Source organism: Phocoena sinus, chromosome 16 (assembly GCF_008692025.1).
Source record: "Phocoena sinus isolate mPhoSin1 chromosome 16, mPhoSin1.pri, whole genome shotgun sequence".
In the NCBI taxonomy this organism is placed as follows: Eukaryota; Metazoa; Chordata; class Mammalia; order Artiodactyla; family Phocoenidae; genus Phocoena; species Phocoena sinus.
Window position 1 is genome coordinate 10,799,355 of NC_045778.1, and position 20,227 is coordinate 10,819,581.

The 20,227-nt window shown below is 37.9% G+C and overlaps 1 protein-coding gene across 5 annotated transcripts; it reads left to right on the top strand.

The window, feature by feature from the left end:
• The first annotated feature begins 1,397 nt into the window (after window positions 1-1,397).
• On the top strand, window positions 1,398-20,052 carry LOC116741790 (zinc finger protein 248-like). Of its 5 annotated transcripts, XM_032608858.1 has the most exons (7): window positions 1,398-1,505; window positions 2,465-2,518; window positions 3,257-3,358; window positions 3,451-3,492; window positions 11,940-12,066; window positions 12,343-12,438; window positions 17,112-20,052. In XM_032608858.1, exons 4-7 carry the CDS (start codon window positions 3,478-3,480, stop codon window positions 18,590-18,592), a joined length of 1,719 nt encoding a protein of 572 aa, XP_032464749.1. In that variant the 5' UTR covers window positions 1,398-1,505; window positions 2,465-2,518; window positions 3,257-3,358; window positions 3,451-3,477; the 3' UTR covers window positions 18,593-20,052. The 5 variants fall into 5 exon arrangements, with proteins under 5 accessions (XP_032464749.1, XP_032464748.1, XP_032464751.1 ...); XM_032608857.1 differs by having other exon boundaries at window positions 1,416-2,518; XM_032608860.1 differs by lacking the exon at window positions 2,465-2,518 and having other exon boundaries at window positions 1,418-1,505.
• The last annotated feature ends 175 nt before the right edge of the window (window positions 20,053-20,227 follow it).

Consider the following 20,227-nt stretch of genomic DNA (forward strand, 5'->3'; position numbering starts at 1 on the left):
GACATTCTTCATAATATCTGACCACTATTCTTCAAACATCTGAAGGTAATGAAAGACAAGGAAAGACCACGAAACTATTGCAGATGGGACGAGACCAAACAGACTTGATGATTAAACGTACTGTGGTATCCTGGATTGAATCCTGGATCAGTAAAAGCGCGTTAATGAAAAAACTGATGAACTCTGAATAAACTCTGTAGTTTAGTTGATACAATTGTACCCTTATCACTTTCTTAGTTTTGGTAAATGTACCATGGTTATGTAAAATGTTAACAATTAAAGGAACTTCCCTGGTGGTCCAGTGGTTAAGAATACGCCTTCCAATGTACGAGACTTAGGTTTGATCCCTGGTGGGGGAACTGAGATCCCACATGCCACAGGGCAACTGAGCCCGCATACGCGCGCAACTAGAGAAATCCTCACGCTGCAACGAAGGTCCCATGTGTGCCGCAACTAAGACCTGATGCAGCCAAATAAAAATAAATAAATAAATGTTAACAATTAGGTGAAACTGGGTGAAGAGTATATGGGAACTATCTTTGCAACTCTTCTGTAAATCTGAAGTTAGTAAAAAAAAGTTAAACGACATTGATCAAAAAGTTAACTACATATTCTTTTATGAAAAGTTCATCATAAAATAATACACCCATATGCTCATACTGTGCTAAAAATATCATGAGGATGCCCACATAAAAGAATGTATATTTGGTTCCAGGTAAAGCATTTCTGAGAGATGATAAAGTGCTTTCTTCGTAAGTTTGGTGTGTGAACAGTTTCTTACATAGAAACAGTTTTTATTATTAATACTGAATTGCTAGGTTGCTTTTTTCCTCATTCCGGAGAATAACTAGGCTGCTCACAGATATTATTTTAGTTTACATAGATTTATTGTCTAAACTATAGAAGATAAATTTATCAAAACTAAAATAACATCTGTCCACGTTCATAAATTAAATTCATGTACCACTTTGCTTCTCTTGGTTTGTGTCTAGTCGAAAACGCACACTGCTTTGACATACATCTCTGGGACACAGACAGAATCCAGGGTCCAGGTAGCAGGAGTGAATATATCAGATAGTAATATCTCAATCCAGTCAACAAGGCAGAAACTCTGCAGCTGATTTCTAAAGGAGTGCGCATGGCGTATACTGGGCAAGGTAATCTTAAGAAACGTACTGAACAATTTATGTGCCAGACGCCATCCTAAGTGCTTTTACAATGTAAACGCCCTTAATCTTCATAAAAACCGTTAGCTAGGTACTGTATTACTATTAGCTTACTTTTGTACAATTTAGGAGTGAGGCATTGCTTCTAAAGGTAGAGCCACTTTTCCAACCCAAGCTGCCAGAAGCCAACTTCCAACTCGCCGCCACCGCGCCACGCCGCTCCCTCCCTCTGCGCATGTGCATCCCCGCCTTCTCCTCCCGGCTCGTCCTTCCCCGGCCTCCAGCCCCTCGTGGGAAACAATCCCTGGCCTCCAGGTCCACGCGGCGAGGGAGCTGCGGGTGAGCCCCAGAGGGTGGGGGCGAGGGCCAAGGGGACCCCGTGCGGCTCGGGGAGCCGGCGGAGGCAGCGGTGCCGGGTGGTAGGTTGGAGCCCCGCGAACATCTGCAGGACCCCAGGAGTCTGCGGCGCCTGCAGAACTGAAGGGACTGCAGGCGGCGGCGCCTCTGCCTGGAGAGGCCGGAGTCCCGCGCGGGAACGCGGACTCTCGGGCTTGCTCGGTCCTCAGCTCTTCAGCCCTTGAGCTGAGCGGGCGGCGCCGTCGTGTGGCCGCCCGTGGGGATTGCGCGTGCGTGACGTGTGCGCTAGGCCCGCGGGGAGGGAGCGGGGTTGTCAAGGGGAGAGCGCGTGCGTGACGTGTGATCTGGGCCTGCGGGGAGGGGCGAGGAATGCGGGGAAGAGCGAGTGCGCGTGCGCGACGTGTGTGTGTGTGTGTGTGTGTGTGTGTGTGTGTGTGTGTGTGTGTGTGTGTGTGTGTGTGTCTGTGTGTGTATGTGTCTCTGTGTGTGTGTCTGTCTGTGTGTGTGTGTGCGCTTTACGTAGTGACGTGCTGGGATTACGGGGCGCAGGGAGGATGTGGGAGAGAACGACTGCCCCAGGAAGGGGCTTGGAAATACATGAATTTCCTGGACCAAATAGCCGCTGGGAGATTTGTCTTGCTTAGCTGTAAAATGCGGATATCTAGAGAGCTCGCCGCACTGTGTTGTTTTGAGCGCTCACGTTTCGTTGGCTGCTGTTGTATTTAATTGTTTTGTATGTAATACAGGCGGCTGGAGCTTGGATAAGTCTCCAGGGCCTCCATTCCTCAGTTAATTCATTTGTGAAATGGGATTGGAGGGGGCTAAACCAGCTAGCCACCAAGGCCTTTTCCTAGCTCTAACATCACCCAGATCCCAAGTTATTATTTATTATGTATTCATTTGTTATTTGTTGTGTATAATCATGACACGGTATCCTGAAGCCATCGAAGGCTGTGTGACGGTGGAAGGTCTGAGACAAATTTAAGAAGAGAGAGGTGAGCTGGAGCTGAGATGGGTGGGCATGCAGGCTGCACAGGAAATGTCACCTGTTTGGAGAGTTTGTGAAGGCATGGTCGGGGTTGAAAGGCTTACCAGCCATAGCTAAGGAAATTCTGTCATTGTCTGTCCCTAACACCTCCTCCTCCCCTCATTCTCCAGTCGCTCTTTCCTGAGGTGAGCCACCCTCAGTGTCCCATTTTTCATGGCATCTAGAGAAATGCTGAGGTTCCTGCTCCCCTGGCTGGATAGACGCGCAGGATGATAGTGCAGGCAGGTCCTTTTTGGGTTATCTGTTGCTTACTTGAAAAATGAAAAAAAAAAAAAAAGAATTGAGCCTTCTCGAAGGTGAGTGCCTGACGTCATGCAATTTGTTAGTGGTAGAATCGAGGTTGAAAGTCAGGTCTGCAGATTCGTGGGCCACTGCCCATTTTGTGACTGTTAGGTCAAAGTTAGTTTTTTTATTAAAAGATCCTTCTGAAAATTGTAAGCAGGTGAGAACATTAAAAAAAAAAAAGAATCTTGCCTTAAACACTCCCATCCCTTTTTTCAGAGGTTTCTTGGATTATCTGACCTCATAGGATTAATGGTGTTAGCAGATAACCAGATGAACAATATGGTTTGAGGTGTTTTTCTCCCCCTACAACATCAGTTTTGGCAGATCCATAGTGTTCCTTCCTTTAGATTACTGTTCAATGTTAAACTCATCTCATGTTTTTAATTTTTCTGTGTCACAGAACCTAAATTGGTAATAAATCAATAAGAAACAAATGTTTACATTCACTCAGTGAAAAGTATCATGTCTAAGCTCAACATAAATCGGAGCCACACATGGACAAGTAAGTATCTTGTGTGTGGAGCTGTGTAGGCAGGTGAATCCAGGAACTATAAGGCAGGCCAAGTTCTTACTTCCTTCTTCCTTCTCCTTCAGCTCTCCCTCCTCCACTAAGAGTGAAAAATGAACAAATCCCAGGTGAGTTTTTGTTTTTGTTTATTGCCATTTTGTATGAAAATGCGTTTTCTAAAGTTTCTAAAGGTTTATAAAACCTCATGTTAGCTCATTTGTATTTCTAGCTTAAGTAGCAGGTAGTCCTGGCTTTTGTTTCTGCATTTCCATTTCCATTTCTACCTAATACATGCAGTCTTGCTTCTTTACCACCACTCACCTGAATCAGTTCTGGAAAAGACCACCAAACTGTAATCAAATCCAGTTTTTGTCTTTGTCTTACTTGACCCTTTTGCAGCATTTGGTACTATTATCCATAGTCTCTTTGTTTTGGAATTCTCCTCTGTTGTTGTCTATGATACTACCCTCCTAGCTCTCCTTTTCCTAACTTCTGTCCCTCATGAAGTTGGCTTTGCCTTTTGCCCCAACATTGCTTATCCCTGGGTTTATTGCTTATCCCCTGCTTATCTATCCTTAGCCAACTGCCCTTCCCAGTATACCTATTTTTCCTGACTGCTTTTGTTTTATTTAAAAAAATGAAATAATTAAAAATTGTTAGTATATTAACATGGTTTTAAAAAAACGTAAGTGATACAAAAAAAGTAAGTAGAGGGACTTCCCTGCTGGTCTAGTGGTTAAGACTCCGTGCTTCTACTGTGGGGGGATGTGGGTTCGATCCCTGGTCGGGGAGCTGAGATCCCGCATGCTGCTTGGTGCGGCTAAAAAAAAAAAGTAAGTAAAAATTCACACCCCATCCTCTCTGTAGCTGATGCTTCCTCCAGGTAGGGTGACATTTATTTCTCATCTAAACTGTGACACTTTCACTGAGAGTGAAAGAAGTTTTATTAACAATTATGCTGAGACAGCTGGCATATATTGGGACAGTCCCAGATGAACTGCAGTGTACTGTCACCCTACTATAGGTATACATTATTTCTATTTCTTGTTTGTCCTCCCAGCGTTTCTTTATTCAGTTGAAAGAAAATATGTGCTCCCGGCCTTTATTTAAAAGGGAATCTATTATTAGAGCTTCTTAAATTTAGATGCACCTGTACATCCCTGGCAACGTGTTAAAATGCAGATTTTGATTTAGTATATCTGGGTGGGGCCCTGGAGTCTGCATTTCTAATCAGCTCCCAGATGGAGTTGATTCTGCTGCTCAGGGAACCACACTTGAGTAATGAGTGTATACACTATTTCCCATTCTTTTTCTTCTTCTTCTTTTTTTTTCCTTTTTTCACTTCTTTTTTCAGCCTGTTCCCAGGGATCTTTCTGTAATAGAACATCTTTCTTTGTTAACAATCACATGGTAATTCAATTGCGAATGTTCCATAGTTTATTAAACTAGTTATTAACTATTTCCAACCTTTTGCTACTACAAACCATGTTTTAATTAATAGCCTTGTACATGTAGGTTTATTCTACCAGATAAATTCCCAGAAGTGAGATTGCCAGGTCAAAGATTGAATACAATTGATAAACTTGATCCTTTGGTGGATTATAGATAGTATCATTTTGTATTTCCATTGGTACTGCATGATAGTGCTTTTTTTCCATAGCTTCTCCCATAGAAATACGTGGTTCACTTTTGGATTTTGGCAACTGATAGGTAAAAATTAGTATTTTATGTACTTTACATCTGTAATTATCTTAACTATGAGAGAGGTTGAAGATTTTTTTCATGCATCTAAAAGGTGTCTTATTTTTATATTTCTGTGAACTGTCTGTTCATATCTTTTGCCCATTTTGCTCTTAGGTTTCTGGCTTTTTTCTTTTTTTCAGTGTCTGGTTAGCTCTTTGTATATTAGGGATACTAATGCTTGTCTTTTATGTGAGTTATTTTCTGGTATATCATTTGTCTTTTGATGATTGTTCATGCTTTTTTTTCCCCGTGCAGGTATTCTGCTTCAGGATACCACATTTCACTTAGTCATCATGTTTCCTTAGGCTCCCCTTGGCTGTGACAGTTTCTCAGACTTTCCTTGTTTTTGATGGCCTTGTCAGTTTTTGAGGAGTACAAGACAGGTGTTTTGTAGAATGTCCCTCTCTTGGGAATTGTCTGCTGTTTTTCTCATTATTATATTGGGGTAATTGTTTTCGTGTAGAAAGACCACAGAGGTAGAGTGCCATTTGGTAACATCTTATCAGGGTAAATGCTCTTCACATGACTTTTCATTTTTCAACAGATGATGAATCACTTTTGATCACGTGGCTGAGGTCATGTGGTCAACTTTCTCCACTGCAAAGTTATTCTTTTTTTGTCTGTTTTCATACTGTACCCTTTGGAAGAAAGTGGGGAGTTTATGCTACACCTCCTTCATGGTGGAGTATCCACATAAATTATTAGGAGTTCTGCACAGGAGACTTGTGTATTTATTAACTCAGTCAGTGTTTAATATCAATATGAACTCACGGCTGGTTATTTTTTACCTTGTTTATAGTCCAGTACTACCTTGGTCATTTTGTTGCTCAAATTGTTTCAGCTTGGTTATTAAATAGAGCACTTTCAACTGGTTCCAGGGTCTTTCTGATGTACCCCATTATTGTGTTTTTGTTTGAGTACTTCTTCTATACTTTCTGGTAGTAGAAGATATTCCAGGCTTATCTTATATTTCCTGCCCTAGAATTAGCCATTTTTCCCTGAAGAGCTCTGGTTCCTTTTATTGGAGCATGGTATTAGAAACCAAGATTAGGGGGCTGGATTGCTACTGGTTTCTAAATCCTTAGAGACCCTCTCAGCTGACTGAACAAGAAAATATATATGTATACTAACTCACATGTATACACATATCTATAAATATTTCAGTATGTAACCATCTGTGTTTGTATTAAGCTAAGTATTATTTCACACTGATGTCCCCTGCTGTAATCATTATTACATGGAACATTCTAGCGTTCTCTCCTTGCTTGTCTGCAACTCCCATTTTAGCAATCTGGCTACCACCATCCGCACTTCCTTTACTTAATTGTTCAGTTCCAGCATACATGTATAAGTGATTTCTGAGTCATTAACCCATGGACTCTTGGTTCCTTCCAGTTTTTGGTCATTATGAATTAAGCTGCTAGAAACATGTAGGGTTTTTTTTGTTTTTTTTTTGTTTTTTTTTGCGGTACGCGGGCCTCTCACTGTTGTGGCCTCTCCTGCTGCGGAGCACAGGCTCCGGAAGCGCAGGCTCAGCGGCCATGGCTCACGGGCCCAGCCGCTCCACGGCATGTGGGATCTTCCTAGACTGGGGCACGAACCCGCGTCCCCTGCATCGGCAGGTGGACTCTCAACCACTGTGCCACCAGGGAAGCCCCAACATGTAGGTTTTTACATAGACATACATTTTTAAATAGCTAGGGTGTGAAACTGCTTGATCATATGTTAAGACTGTTTAGCTTTGTAAGTAACTGCCAGCCAATTTTACAAAAGTGCTGTATCATTTTACATTCCTACCAATCAGAACTCCTCTTCTGCATGTGGAACTGAAATTGATGTTGTCATCGTTTTGGATTTAACTGTTCCAGTAGGTGTGTCATGGTATCTCATTTTTGTTTTAATTTATATTTCCCTAATGACAGATGATATTGAGCATTTGTTCATAAATTTATCTGCTATCCATATGTCTTTGCTTGACATGTTTATTCATATCTTTGGTCCATTTTTCTATTAGGTGATTTGTTTTCTTACTATTGAGTTTTCAGAGTTCTTTTGCGTATTTTGAATGTAACTTCTTTATTAGATATATATGTTGCAATATTTTCTTCAGTCTGTGGCTTGACCTTTCATTTTCTTACAAATGGCTTTTGCAGGGCAAAATATTTTATTTTAAATGAAGCCCAACCCATGTATTTTTTTAATGGAATGTGCTTTTTTCTGTTGTATTTAAAAACTCATCACCAAATCCAAGATCACATAGATTTCCTATGTTCTATATTGTCTTCTAGAAATTTAATAGTTTTGCATTTTACTTCTAGGTCTGTGATTCATTTTTAGTTAATATTTGTATAAGGTGTAAGGTCTGTGTCTAGGTTCATTTTTTTGCATAGATGTACAGTTGTTGAAGAATCATTTGTTGAAAGACTATCTTTTCTTCATTTAAATGCCATTGTGCCTTTGTCAAAAATCAGTTGACTATATAAAACAAACTAGTGAATATAACAAAAAAGAAACAGACTCACAGATATAGAGAACAAACTAGTGGTTACCAGTGGAGAGAGGAAAGGGGGAGGGGCAAGATGGGGTAGGGAATTAAGAAGTAGAAACTAGTATGTATAAAATAAATAAGCTACAAAGATATACTGTACAACATAGGAAATATAGCCAATATTATATAATAACTATAAATGGAATATAATCTTTACAAATTGTGAATCACTATGTTGTACACCTAAAACTTATATAGTAGTGTACATCAGCTATACTTCAATTACAAAAAAAAAAAAAAATCAGTTCACTATATATCAGTGGATCTGTTCCTGGGACCTCTGTTCTGTTTCACAGATCTATGTGTTTCTTTCAACAATAACACACTGTCTTGGTTACTTGTAGCTTTATGTGTCTTGAAATCAGGTAACGTATATCCTCTTTTTCCTTCTTCCATATTACGTTGGCTGTTCTAGGTCCTTTACCTTCCTGTTTAAATTTTAGAATCAGTTTTTCAGTGTCTACAAAATAGCTGGGATTTTTATTTGAATTTCACTGAATTTATAGATTAAGTTGGAAGGAATTGACATGTTAACAGTACTGTCTTCTGATTGATGAATGTGGAATATCTCTCCATTTATTTAGATCTTCGATTTCTTCCATCAGTTTTTGTTTTTTCTGCATATCCCTGAAATATATTGTGTTAGATTTATATTTGAATACTTTGTTTTTGGTAGTCATATTGTAAATGGTATTTTTTTCATTCAAAAATTTGAAATTCCAATTGTTTATTCTGATATGGGAAAACAGTTGACTTTTTAATATTGACCTTATATCCTATGATGTTGCTATATTTGCTTATTACTTCCAGGATTTTTTTGCTTTTTCTTTTTGTAGATTCTTTGGGACTTTCTACATAGACAATGTTGACTTCAAATAAAGACAGTTTTATTTTTTCTTTCTAATCACATTTCAGTTTTTTATTTTATTTCAGTTTTTTTTTTTTTTTTTTTTTTTGCGATATGCGGGCCTCTCACTGTTGTGGCCTCTCCCATTGCGGAGCACAGGCTCCGGACGCGCAGGCTCAGCAGCCATGGCTCACGGGCCCAGCCGCTCCGCGGCATGTGGGATCTTCCCGGACCGGGGCACAAACCCATGTCCCTTGCATCAGCAGGCAGACTCTCAACCACTGCGCCACCAGGGAAGCCCTTTTTGTTTGTTTTGTCTTGTTGTAGGTCTTTCTGTACTAGCTAGGACTTGAATAGGAGTATTAAGACAGGACATCCTTGCCCTGTTCCTGCACTTAGGGGAAAAGTGTCCAGTCTCGTAACATTAAGTATGATGTTAGCTTCTTCATTAAGTCGGGAAAGTTCCCCTCTATTCCTAGTTTGCTGAGAGTTTTTATCATGAATGACTGTAGGATTCTGTCAAATGCTTTTTCTTCATTAATTGATATGATCATGTAATTTTTCTTCTTTGGCTTATTGATATGTTGGATTATATTGATTGATTTTTTTTTAATGCTGACCCAGCCTTCCATACCTGCAATAAATTCCACTTGGTTGTGGTTTGTATTTCTTTTTATACATTGTCAGATTTGATTTGCCAATATTTGAGAATTTTTGCATCTATGTTATTGAGAGACATTAGTCTTTATTTTTTTCATAATGTCTTTATCTAGTTTTGGTATTAGGGTAATGTTGGCCTCATGTAATGAGTTTGGAGATGTTATTTACCAGAGGAGATTATGGAGAATTGTTATTATTTTTTCCTTAAATGTACAGTAGAATTCACCAGTGACGCCATCTGGGTTTGGTTCTTTCTATTTTGGAAGTGTTTTAATTATTGATTCAGTTTTTTTTTTTAACAGAAATGAGTCTATGCTGGTTATCTGTATCTCCTTGTGTGAATTTGGTAGTTGTGTCTTTTAAGGAATTTGTCAATTTCATCTATGTTACCAATTTTTCAGGAATAGAATTATTTGTAGTATTCTCTTATTATTTTTTAAATGTCATTAGGCTTAGTAGTGTCAACCTATCTTTCATTTCTGAGATTTCCAATTTGCCTCTTTTTCTTGGTTAGGTTGGAGGTTTTTTAATTTTATTGATCTTTCAAAGAAGCAACTTTGAGTTTTCGTTGGCTTTTTGTATTTTTTTCACATTTTCAATTTGATTTATTCTAATTTTATTATTTCCTTTACTTTGCTTGGTTTAGGCTTAATTTGCCTTTTTTCTCTAGTTTACTAAGACAGAAGCTTAGGTTTTTGATTTTAATCTTTTCTAATGTATACATTTGATGCTATAAATGTCCTCTGTGCACTGCTTTCACTGCATCGCACAAATTTTGATACATGGTATTTTCATTTTTATTTCCATTTCATTTAAAATATTTTAAAATTTCTTTTGAGACTTCTTTGACTTACAGGTTATTATAAGTTGACTTATAGCTTATTTAAAGCGTATAGGTTAGATTTATAGGTTATTTATAAGTATGACTTACAGGTTATTTATAAGTATGTTGGTTTAATTTTCAACTCTTTGGGATTTTTCAGTTATCTCCTGCTTATTGACTTCTATTTAATTCCATTGTGGTCTGAGAACATATTTTGTATGATAGCTATTGTTTTAAATTTGTTAGGTGTGTTTTGTGGCCAGGACTATGGTCTATCTAGGTGAATGGACCATATGAGCTAGAATAGAATGATAGAATGTGTGTTTTATTTTTTGGATGGAATATTCTACAGATGCCAGTTAATCATGTTGATTGATAGTGCTGTGTAGGTCATCTGTATACTTACTGATTTTCTGCCTGCTCAATTGCTCAAGATAGAAGACTCCAACTATGGTTTTAGATTTGTCTATTTCTCCTTTCATTTCTATCAGTTTTGCTATATGTATTTTGATACTCTTTGTTAGATGAATATGTTTCAGATTGTGTCTTCTTTCTCTAATATATTTGAACCCATCTAATGGTTCTTAATTTCAGATATTGTAATTTTCAACTTTGGAATGCCCATTTTATGCACGTATGTATGTATCTCTGTGTGTTTGTATACACATGTATCAGAGGTCCCCAGGAACCATTACCAGGTTCAGTGATTTGCTAAGATGACTCAGTATGTAGTTGTACTTACTGCTATCACTTATTGAAGTGAAAGGGTACAAAGCACAATCAGCAAAGGGAAAAGGCACATGGGGCATAGTCCAGGGGACACCAGGCACAAGCTTCTAAGAGTCTTCTCCCAGGATACACCTAAGTCCTCTAGCAGTGAGATGTGGCAACTGATGTGAAATGTCTGCCAGGGAAGCTCAACAGACACTCAGTGTTCAGCATGTTTATCAGGGGCTAGTCACATAGGTGCTTTCTGCTTAGCATATAACAGAATTCCAGACTCCAGAAGGAATGTATGTGTGCAGCAAAAACCATATTGTTTACACAAACAGTTTAGGCTCAGTGAACCATTCTTATTAAGGACTGGTAAGAACCCTCCTGAAATCCGATTTCCCAGATGCCAGCCAAGGAACACCCTTGTAGCAGATCATTCAGAGGATAGCAGTCTCAGGCCTGCTCTGTTAATTCTTTCTCCACAACACACATACCACATATCTGTTGAACTTCTCCCATCCTTTCATTTATTTTTTTCATATTTTCCTCTATTTTATTGAACCTATTAATCATAACTCATTTTGAAGTTCTTGTTTGTTCCAATATCTGAGTGTCCTATGGGTACGCTTTTATTTTCTTTTTTTCCTTGGTCTTTGTCTCTTCATATAACATGAAATTTTTTATTGGATGCCAAACATTGTATTTAACAACACAAATATTGGTAGAGGCTCCAGAAAATGATCTCTTTTAGCAGAGAGGATTCATCCGTTTCTCTGTTGGGCAGGTAGAGTATAGGACTGGTCACTTTAATCAGTCACGGGTTGAGCTTGGTTAGGGCCTGTACCATATTAATTTTAATCCCTCTGTTCATTTTAACAACGGAAAGTTTTACTTCCTTAGTGACAGTTAACTGTATAATATAAAAGATAATATGAAAGAACATTTTCTTGGTAACCCCAGTCTACTTTGTGCATAATGCTAGCTCCTACAATGTCTAATTTAATAAATGTTAATGTGTATGTCTCCTTATCAGGAATAACAGTTGTAGCAACTAGTTCCACCCCCTTAGTGGAAACTCAATTTGTACAAGATATTACTTTTTTCCTACATAGGATAGCATAAAAGAAGGCAATCCTATATACCAATTTTTAATAAACTCTAAAGAGATTAGTTCTTTTAAATATTTACCACTCATAGAGCTCTGACAATTTCATTATATAAAAGGAATATACTGTTACAGGAACAAGTGTCATTCAAAGATGTGTGTGTGGACTTCACCCAGGAAGAGTGGTACCTGCTGGATCCTGCTCAGAAGATACTATACAGAGACGTGATCCTGGAAAATTACAGCCATCTTGTCTCAGTAGGTAAGAATTTTTTCTCCATGTGAACGAGGAGCATGCATTTCTTAGTTGATGAAACATAAGAACTCCCTGTGGAATTTTCTGTTGGAGATTCAAGGGATCAGATGACTGATCCCTTTTGGCCACTATAAAGAATGCTATATTCTTACCTCTTTAAGGATTGGTTCATTTAGGCACCTCTTTTAGGTAGCTCCTGAAGCTATACATTTCTTCCCTATTTTTTTCAGAGTCCCCGAAGCCAGGCTGTTCAGCCATAGTCCTGTGTTATTTTCTTTACAGGGAATTGCATTACTAAGCCAGAAGTGATCTTCAAGATCGAGCAAGGAGAAGAACCTTGGATATTAGAGGAAAGATTCCCAAAACAGTGCCGCTCAGGTGAGTTAGTGAGTTCACAGGCAGATGGAAGCCAGAGGAAATGAGATCTTAGGGCACTGGTTTATGGTTTATTAACTTTGAACTATTTTTCCAAAAAAACATTTTTTAGCCCCAGACCTTTGGAAGTGATTAAGGACAGTTGGCCCACATCCCTTTGTTACCTTAATCACATTCCTCCATATGTCACTTTCACTCATAAATGCTTCCCTTTGTTATTTGACATTTTCGAGTGATTTACCTATATCCATAATCCAAACTCATTTGGCTTCATCTGAGATAATTTTTCTTGGTTACTTTATCTTTTAAAATTGTTCACGTTCTCTGTATTGTCTTTGGACATCTCTTGTTAGGTAGTATGCATTCATGCAATACTTCCATATATTCATTTAACAAATATATGCTGAGTGCCCAATATGACCCAACTATGTTTATAGGTAATTAAAAGAATGTCCCTATTATCACAGAGTGTCTATTACAATGAGGGACAGAAAAGCATACGTGTGTGTATAGGTGTAGGTGTGTGTATGTGTACGGAGTTATACATGCTTGTGTACACACACATGTTGGGTGGTGATAAATACTGTAGAGAGTTAAAGCAGTGAAAAGGGGGTTGGAGAATGATGGCATGTGCTATTTGGTATGGAAGTCAAGAGAAAACCTTTTTGATGAGGTCCACAATAGACAAGTCTCTAATAAATTAAAATGTGAGCTCTGTGGATTCTGAGTATTCCAGACAGAGGGAACATCAGGTGCTGAACTTCTCAGACAGGTGTGCTCTTAGGGTGTTTGAGGAATGGCAAGGATGTCAGTGTGGCTGGAGGTGAGAAGGCCTGGGGGAGATTGGTAGTAGATGATGTCATAAGTAGCATGTACCATGGGAGACCCATTAATTTTATTTTGAGTGAGGTGGGAAATCCTCAGGCTTTTTTGAGTAAACATAAATCAGATTAAGCTATAAGATTGGATTTACAGTTTTAAAGGATCTCTCTGACTTCTGTGTGGTGAACATGTGGTGGGTAGATGATGCTTAGGCATGAGCAAGGAAGGAATAACAGGACACTACTATGTACTCGGGAGGAGAGAGACTAGTGGCTAAGGCTATGTTGAAAGTGCTGAGAAATGGTGGATTTGTACATATATCTTGGAGATGAGGCCAAGAGGATTTGCTATTGGGTTGGATACAGAGTGTGAGAGAGAGAGGAGTTGAGCATGATTCCAGTGATTTGTCTCAAGCACCTGATAACTTAGCGTACCATTTACTGAGATAGAGAAAATTTGGAGGAGAGATTATAGGGGAGTTACTACAAATTTTACATTTGGACACAAGAAGCTGAGGTAACTGTTAGAATCTGGTATTGAAAAGGCGATTTCATATATACATCGTGTGAAGTACATAATGAGGCCAGACCTAGAAGTATCCATTCGAAAGGCATCAGCTTTAGGTGGTGTTAAATGTTGGGGCTAGATGAAGAGTTTTAGATTAGAGATTGGCAAACTTTTTTGTAAAAAACCAGAGAGTAAATATTTTAGGCTTCGTGGGCCACACATGGTCTCAGTTGCTGCTGCTGCTCTTCCTCCTCCTCTTACCTCTTCCTCTTCCTCCTCACTCCTCTCTGCTGCCTCTTCTGTTGTTTTCCCTCTAAAAACATAAAAAACATCCTGAGTTCTAGGACTACTGTCTTACAATCATAGTTTGCTGTCTCCTTTTCTAGAGAGTAATTGTAAATGAGAGAGGTAGTCCTGGGATGGTACCACTTTTACAAGGTGTGTAAATCCATTAAATCTCGTCATTAGAGGAGACTGAGAGGAACAGTCTGAGGTACAAGAAAATTAGAGAGCCTGGTTTCCTAGGGGTCAAATAAGGAACATTCAACCATCCATTACTGCCTTAAATGGCAACCATGGGATCAGGGTATAGAACCCATTATCCCCTATTGCTAGTTTTTTCAAATACTCCTGATATTGTTTTCCTTTCTATCTTCTTCATGTCTTCATTTTCTCACTTTTCACTGATGTCACTCAAAACCATAACTGTGTCTCTGTTCTGTCGTTCCTGACTTGATCTAATTCCTAATTGGTTTTTATTTTTTTACCTAAAGCATCCAATTTATCTTTCACTAGCCTGACAAAATTGCTCCTTATTAATAAATGAATTTACAGTCTCCTTCCATTGACTGTCACAATGTGGTCCTGTTCTATATATCTCAGAGTCTTTCTTTCTGCTCTTCAGAGTTTATGCTAAAACTCATACTATCTTATGTCTTAAATTTCACTTATAAATATTTTATCCTTTTTCTATAACTTTTACTTTTATTTTGCCTTTTCAGAAACTTAATTAAAATTGTAAATGTAAAGTGTTTAAACATTGCATGGTATATAGTAATGGCTTGTTATTATTTCACTTATTTTAAGTTAGAGATCAATTTTTTGCTGCAACTTAAATAGTCCGTATTTTGTAACCCTAACCCACTAGTATCTGTATCCCCAAAACTCAGACCTGACCATATGACTGCTGCTTGGGGTTTCTATCATTGTTGAGATTTTGTTTTCCCAAAGAGAAGGCCCTTTCATATTTTTCCTGATTCTGATATTTTAATAATTACTTTGTTGAGCCAAATTTAGAAGAGATCACTCTTTTTCATCCATTCAGAAAGCATTCTATAGTACTCTTCCTAAATGCACATTTCCTTATTTTGTCCTCATGTACAGGTTGGAAGTAATTCATATGCACATTACTTTCTAAGAATGATTAATGTACCGTGTCCTCAATGAAGTCAGAGGAAACAGGATTTTGGTAACACCTGTCAAGAGCTAGACTGTGGTCATGACAAAGAATTTAGCATTGAGCACTGAATTTGTTTTATTTTACAGTGAATTAAACAGACAGTAACTTCTTCTAAGGCAGCAAGTGGAAGCTAAACATGGTAGGGATGTTGTAGAGGTTGTTGGCTTTTGTTCTTTTATTAATATTTTTGTGGTTTGTTGTTTTAAATTAAAGTAAGTAGCATTTCCTGAAGGATGTCCAGGTCCCAAGGATAGCCAAGGCTGGAGTGTAGCTAATTAAGTGAAATGTGTGTTGTTAGGAATGAACAGTTTATGAGCGCTCCAGCTAGAGTTGCACAGATAGTTTTTAATGGATTTGTGGAATTGTGATTTGAGCTCTTACTGTGAATCTAGTTTTTGTTTTGATTTGTGTTTGCCAGTATAAAAACTATTATCAGTTAGTCTTTGGAGCAGTGGGCTCAGGACTGTTCTAGATTTTTTTTTAACACGTAATTAACGTTGTTGCACTGGGTACCAACAGTAAAGTATAGACAAGAATTTTTTATGATAAAGTTTGTTGAAGGTCTCAGAACCATATAGAAAAATGTGATCATTATGGGTCTCACCAGTAAGTAAAAGCCACAGATGAGGCTAGATATGAAAGCAGAAAACCTCACTGTAAAGATAAACCTAGATATAAAAGCAGACTTAAAAATCAGTATTGCTTCAGAAACAAAATTGTTTTGGGGAAAAGTAGACTAGCAGACTGAAGTAAAGAAACATATGACTTGATGGTTGGGACAACTTCATTAACAGCTGTGAGAAAAACCAAATGAACCTGGTCGTTTTGCAGAGATGGTCTGCCCCTCCTCTATTTTATATTTCCTGTTGGGCATTTGTGTTGTTGTGAATCACAGCTAGATAGAGAGTTAGAGTCTGGGTTAAAGCACTGTCCCTTAAAACATGAGGAAATAGGTGCTTTCAGAAATTTATTTTGATGTTGCTATATCAAATGGGAAAAAGAGGAATGGCAACATGCATATTAGTGAGGATCCTACCACAGTAATCAAGGTGTGGGAAGATAAGGACAAGAAACCATAATCTGTCTCTGTCAAACTGAGTGCTTCCTCTAATATGTTTCTCAGACAGTCTATTTTCCTTTAAAAAAACAAAACAAAAACAAAAAACCTCCTTTGTTGAACTCATCCAGTTCTTGGAGTTTCCTGCTCCCTACATGAACAATGCTCAGAAAATCTCCATCCCTTGCTCACCGTGTCTTGAGTTCATTTCACCTTCTTTAGCCTGCTGCTCTTACAGCATTTTAAAAAATAATTATTCCTTGTGAATTAAACGAAAAGCTAGATCCTGGGCTAGCGGACAATTCTTCTGAACCTGAGGAAGTTGGTGTTTTCAGAACTTTAGGCTGGTGTTGATGTGTAGAGTAGAAGCAAGTACTCTAGTAGGAATCCCACCCAGCAATCAGTGTCTGAGGGGATTAGGACTGGACTGTTCTGTCTCCACCAAACATAGTTCATCCCCTGAAAGCCCTTGTCTGCTGATCTTCAGTGTCACTTTATTCAGTGTTCAGTGTCTCTGTTGGGCTCACTCCATTCTCTTGAGCTTCCTGATTTCTGAATCAGCCACTCACCGGTTCCTTGTGCTTTGAATTTGTTTCACCTTTTTCTGTCCAGTTTTAAAGGTTATATTAATAAAGTATTCCACTGCAGCATGTATTTATTTTCCACTCAAACTAGAAGGGTAAAGGAAATGTATACTTGGATTTAGTTTACACCAGAAAACTGAGCCTAAAACAAAAGAATCGACTGCATAATAGGGCATTAGTGTAAAAATCCAATTCCATTAGAAATATACTAGGATTTATAAGACGTGGTTATTTTTCTCATTTCTAGAAGACTGGAAAGTTGATGACCTGATAGAGAGCAGCCAGGAAAATGAAGATGAACATTTTTGGCAACTTGCTTTCACCAACCAAACGTTAAGTACAGATAGTGCTGACAGAGTAAGGAAAACTTTAAATCTAGGTACAGACTCTGTTCCTTCAAGAAATTTTCACTATAAGATATGTGACACATGTGAAATGAGTTTGAAAAATATTTCAGGCTTAATTATTAATAGAAAGAACTATTCTGGAAAGAAGCCTGATGAGTTTAATGTATATGAGAAATTGCTCCTTGACATTCGGCATGAGAAAACTCCTACTGGAGGGAAACCTTATAAATATAATCAGAAAAAGGATCGTAGCCAGGATCTCACTCAGCCAATTTTTGACCCACCTTTTGAATATAATGAAAATGGACAAGGCTGCCATGGGGAGGCAGATTCTTTCACAAACAAGAAAGCTCAGATAGGAGAGACACACTGTAAGTATAATGAATGTGGAAGAACTTTCATCCAAAGTTTAAAGCTTAATTTATCTCAGAGAACTCATTTGGAAATGGAGCCATATGAATGCAGTATTTGTGGGAAGTCCTTCTATATGGATTTAAGATTGGGGCATCAGAGAGCTCTTACAGGGGAAAATCCTTATAATGAATATGGGCAGATTTTCTGTGACAGTTCAGCTTTCATTATCCATCAGGGAAATTACACAAGAAAGATCCCCCATGAATATAAAGTAAGTCACAAAATGTGGGAAAAGTCAACCCTCTTTAGACATCAGATAGTACACTTGGGGGAAAAACCTTATGAGCACAATGAAAATGGAAATACTTTCAACAAGAAGTCACATCTCACCCAACTTCGAAGAGCTCACTCAGGAGAAAAAACCTTTGAATGTGGTGAATGTGGGAAAACATTCTGGGAGAAGTCAAACCTTACTCAACATCAGAGAACACACACAGGAGAGAAACCCTATGAATGTACTGAATGTGGGAAGTCCTTTTGTCAGAAACCACATCTTACCAACCATCAGCGAACACATACAGGAGAAAAACCCTATGAATGTAAGCAATGTGGAAAAACGTTCTGTGTGAAGTCAAACCTCACTGAACATCAGAGAACACACACAGGGGAGAAACCCTATGAATGTAATGCATGTGGAAAATCCTTCTGCCACAGGTCAGCCCTAACTGTGCATCAGAGAACACACACAGGAGAGAAACCCTTTATATGTAATGAATGTGGGAAATCCTTCTGTGTGAAATCAAACCTCATTGTACATCAAAGAACTCACACAGGAGAGAAACCTTATAAATGTAACGAATGTGGGAAAACCTTCTGTGAGAAATCAGCTCTCACTAAACATCAGAGGACTCACACAGGGGAGAAACCCTATGAGTGTAATGGATGTGGGAAAACCTTTAGTCAGAGGTCAGTACTCACTAAACATCAGAGAATTCACACAAGGGTGAAAGCTCTTTCAGCATCCTGAACATTCTGAAGCCTTTATCCACTCTTTCAAATTCGTTATACAGGTTTTTAAAATGAGATTAATGAAACCCAAAGAATGCCACAAATTATTAGAAAGTGAAGTTTTGTTGTGCTTCAGATAATTAGTACTAGAATAAAACCTTATAATGTTTTGAATATGTGAAAGCTTTTAAGAAAAATTAAAACTTTCCATCAGAAAATTTATATTGAGGGGAAATTCATTTAAATAATATGGCAAAAACCTTTATCTCAAATTTATGTTGTGTAGTGCCATATTCTGGATGTGATGCCGAAATTGTATTGTAAATCTAATGGATGATACTCTTTTACAGTCATATTCACAGAATCATAAGCTTAAAAAAGTTAAATGACAACAGCATTAAACATTTATGTGAAGAGTCCTTGATGTTTGCAGGCCTTATGTGAGTATGCTAATATCATAGAAATTTGAGGTATTCTTGATATGTATATTAGAGCCCAACATGCTTGTGAAGAGAAACTCTGAACCCTTAGTTAAGTAACTATTATGGTCTATATTAATATTTCCCACACTAGATATCATCAGTGTCTTTATAGGTTGACACAATTATGTACATATGTATATGTAAATATGTTTATACACACATACCAACACACAGTGGTGTACTGCAGTAAGCTTATACTGGCTTGCAAGTACTGCTGATTGTTAAATTTTCAGGAATTTTGTGAGCCAGTTGTTAAAAAGAGTCATTATTTAAAAATTAAACTATATAAACTTACAGTTAAATATTAAAACAAGGTAATAAGTACTCAACACTCATTACTTCCTAATTATTTTACAGTATTTTGCTGTTATCTTTGTTCTTTAGGTTATTTGTATTGTTGAATCTGCATGGTGAATACTGTATAATGATGTGCTACTGGACATCTCTTCCCAGCTCTACATTCTGTGCCATCATGTTGGTAGCTTGGCTTTAGTGCGAGTATTTACACCATGATAATTGGCAAACTCTACAAATCAGGGTTTTGTTTTCTCAGAGAACCTGTAGTCACATATTTACAGTAGCACATCACTGTGTATTTATGAAAATACATTTGGAAAATTTAAAGTACAAGCCACATACCCCTTTTTCCATTTTCTGATATAAATAAATGGCTATGGCCATTATTACTGAATGGCCTCTTGAATAAAGAAGCCAAAATATGTTTTTGTGAGGTTTTTAACTACCTCTGCATCAATCCTATTCTAAATACTACCAGAGTCTCTCTGTAGTATGGCCAGTATATGCTATTTTACAACCATATTGCTTACCTTTCTTCTGACTTTGCTGGCATATGTGAATGAGTATGGCCATTTTTACTGAGCTTCCACTTCCATAAAAGAGCCAAACAATATTTTTCTGAGGTTACTCAGCTGCCTTGGGTCAGTCAGTAATGCAAATGCTATTAATAACAATGATATTTACATAAATTTCGCAAAGGTTAACATCAGTTATGAACAGTAATGCTCACTGCATTCTACAAATAAAAAGTAGTGGTGTATAATGAAATGCCTCTGTCATATTCTTGGTGCTTCGTTGCTGTATCTATTTAGGCATGATGTGTGTAACCCGAGTTGTATGTAACAAAGGAACTATGTATTTAATTTAATAGACTG

Bases quoted from the DNA above. Each gene is read 5' to 3' on its own strand.
- LOC116741790 (XM_032608858.1), top strand. The intron at 12,067-12,342 runs GTAAGAATTTTT...TTTTCTTTACAG, and splicing joins CAGCCATCTTGTCTCAGTAG to GGAATTGCATTACTAAGCCA. The intron at 12,439-17,111 runs GTGAGTTAGTGA...TCTCATTTCTAG, and splicing joins CCCAAAACAGTGCCGCTCAG to AAGACTGGAAAGTTGATGAC.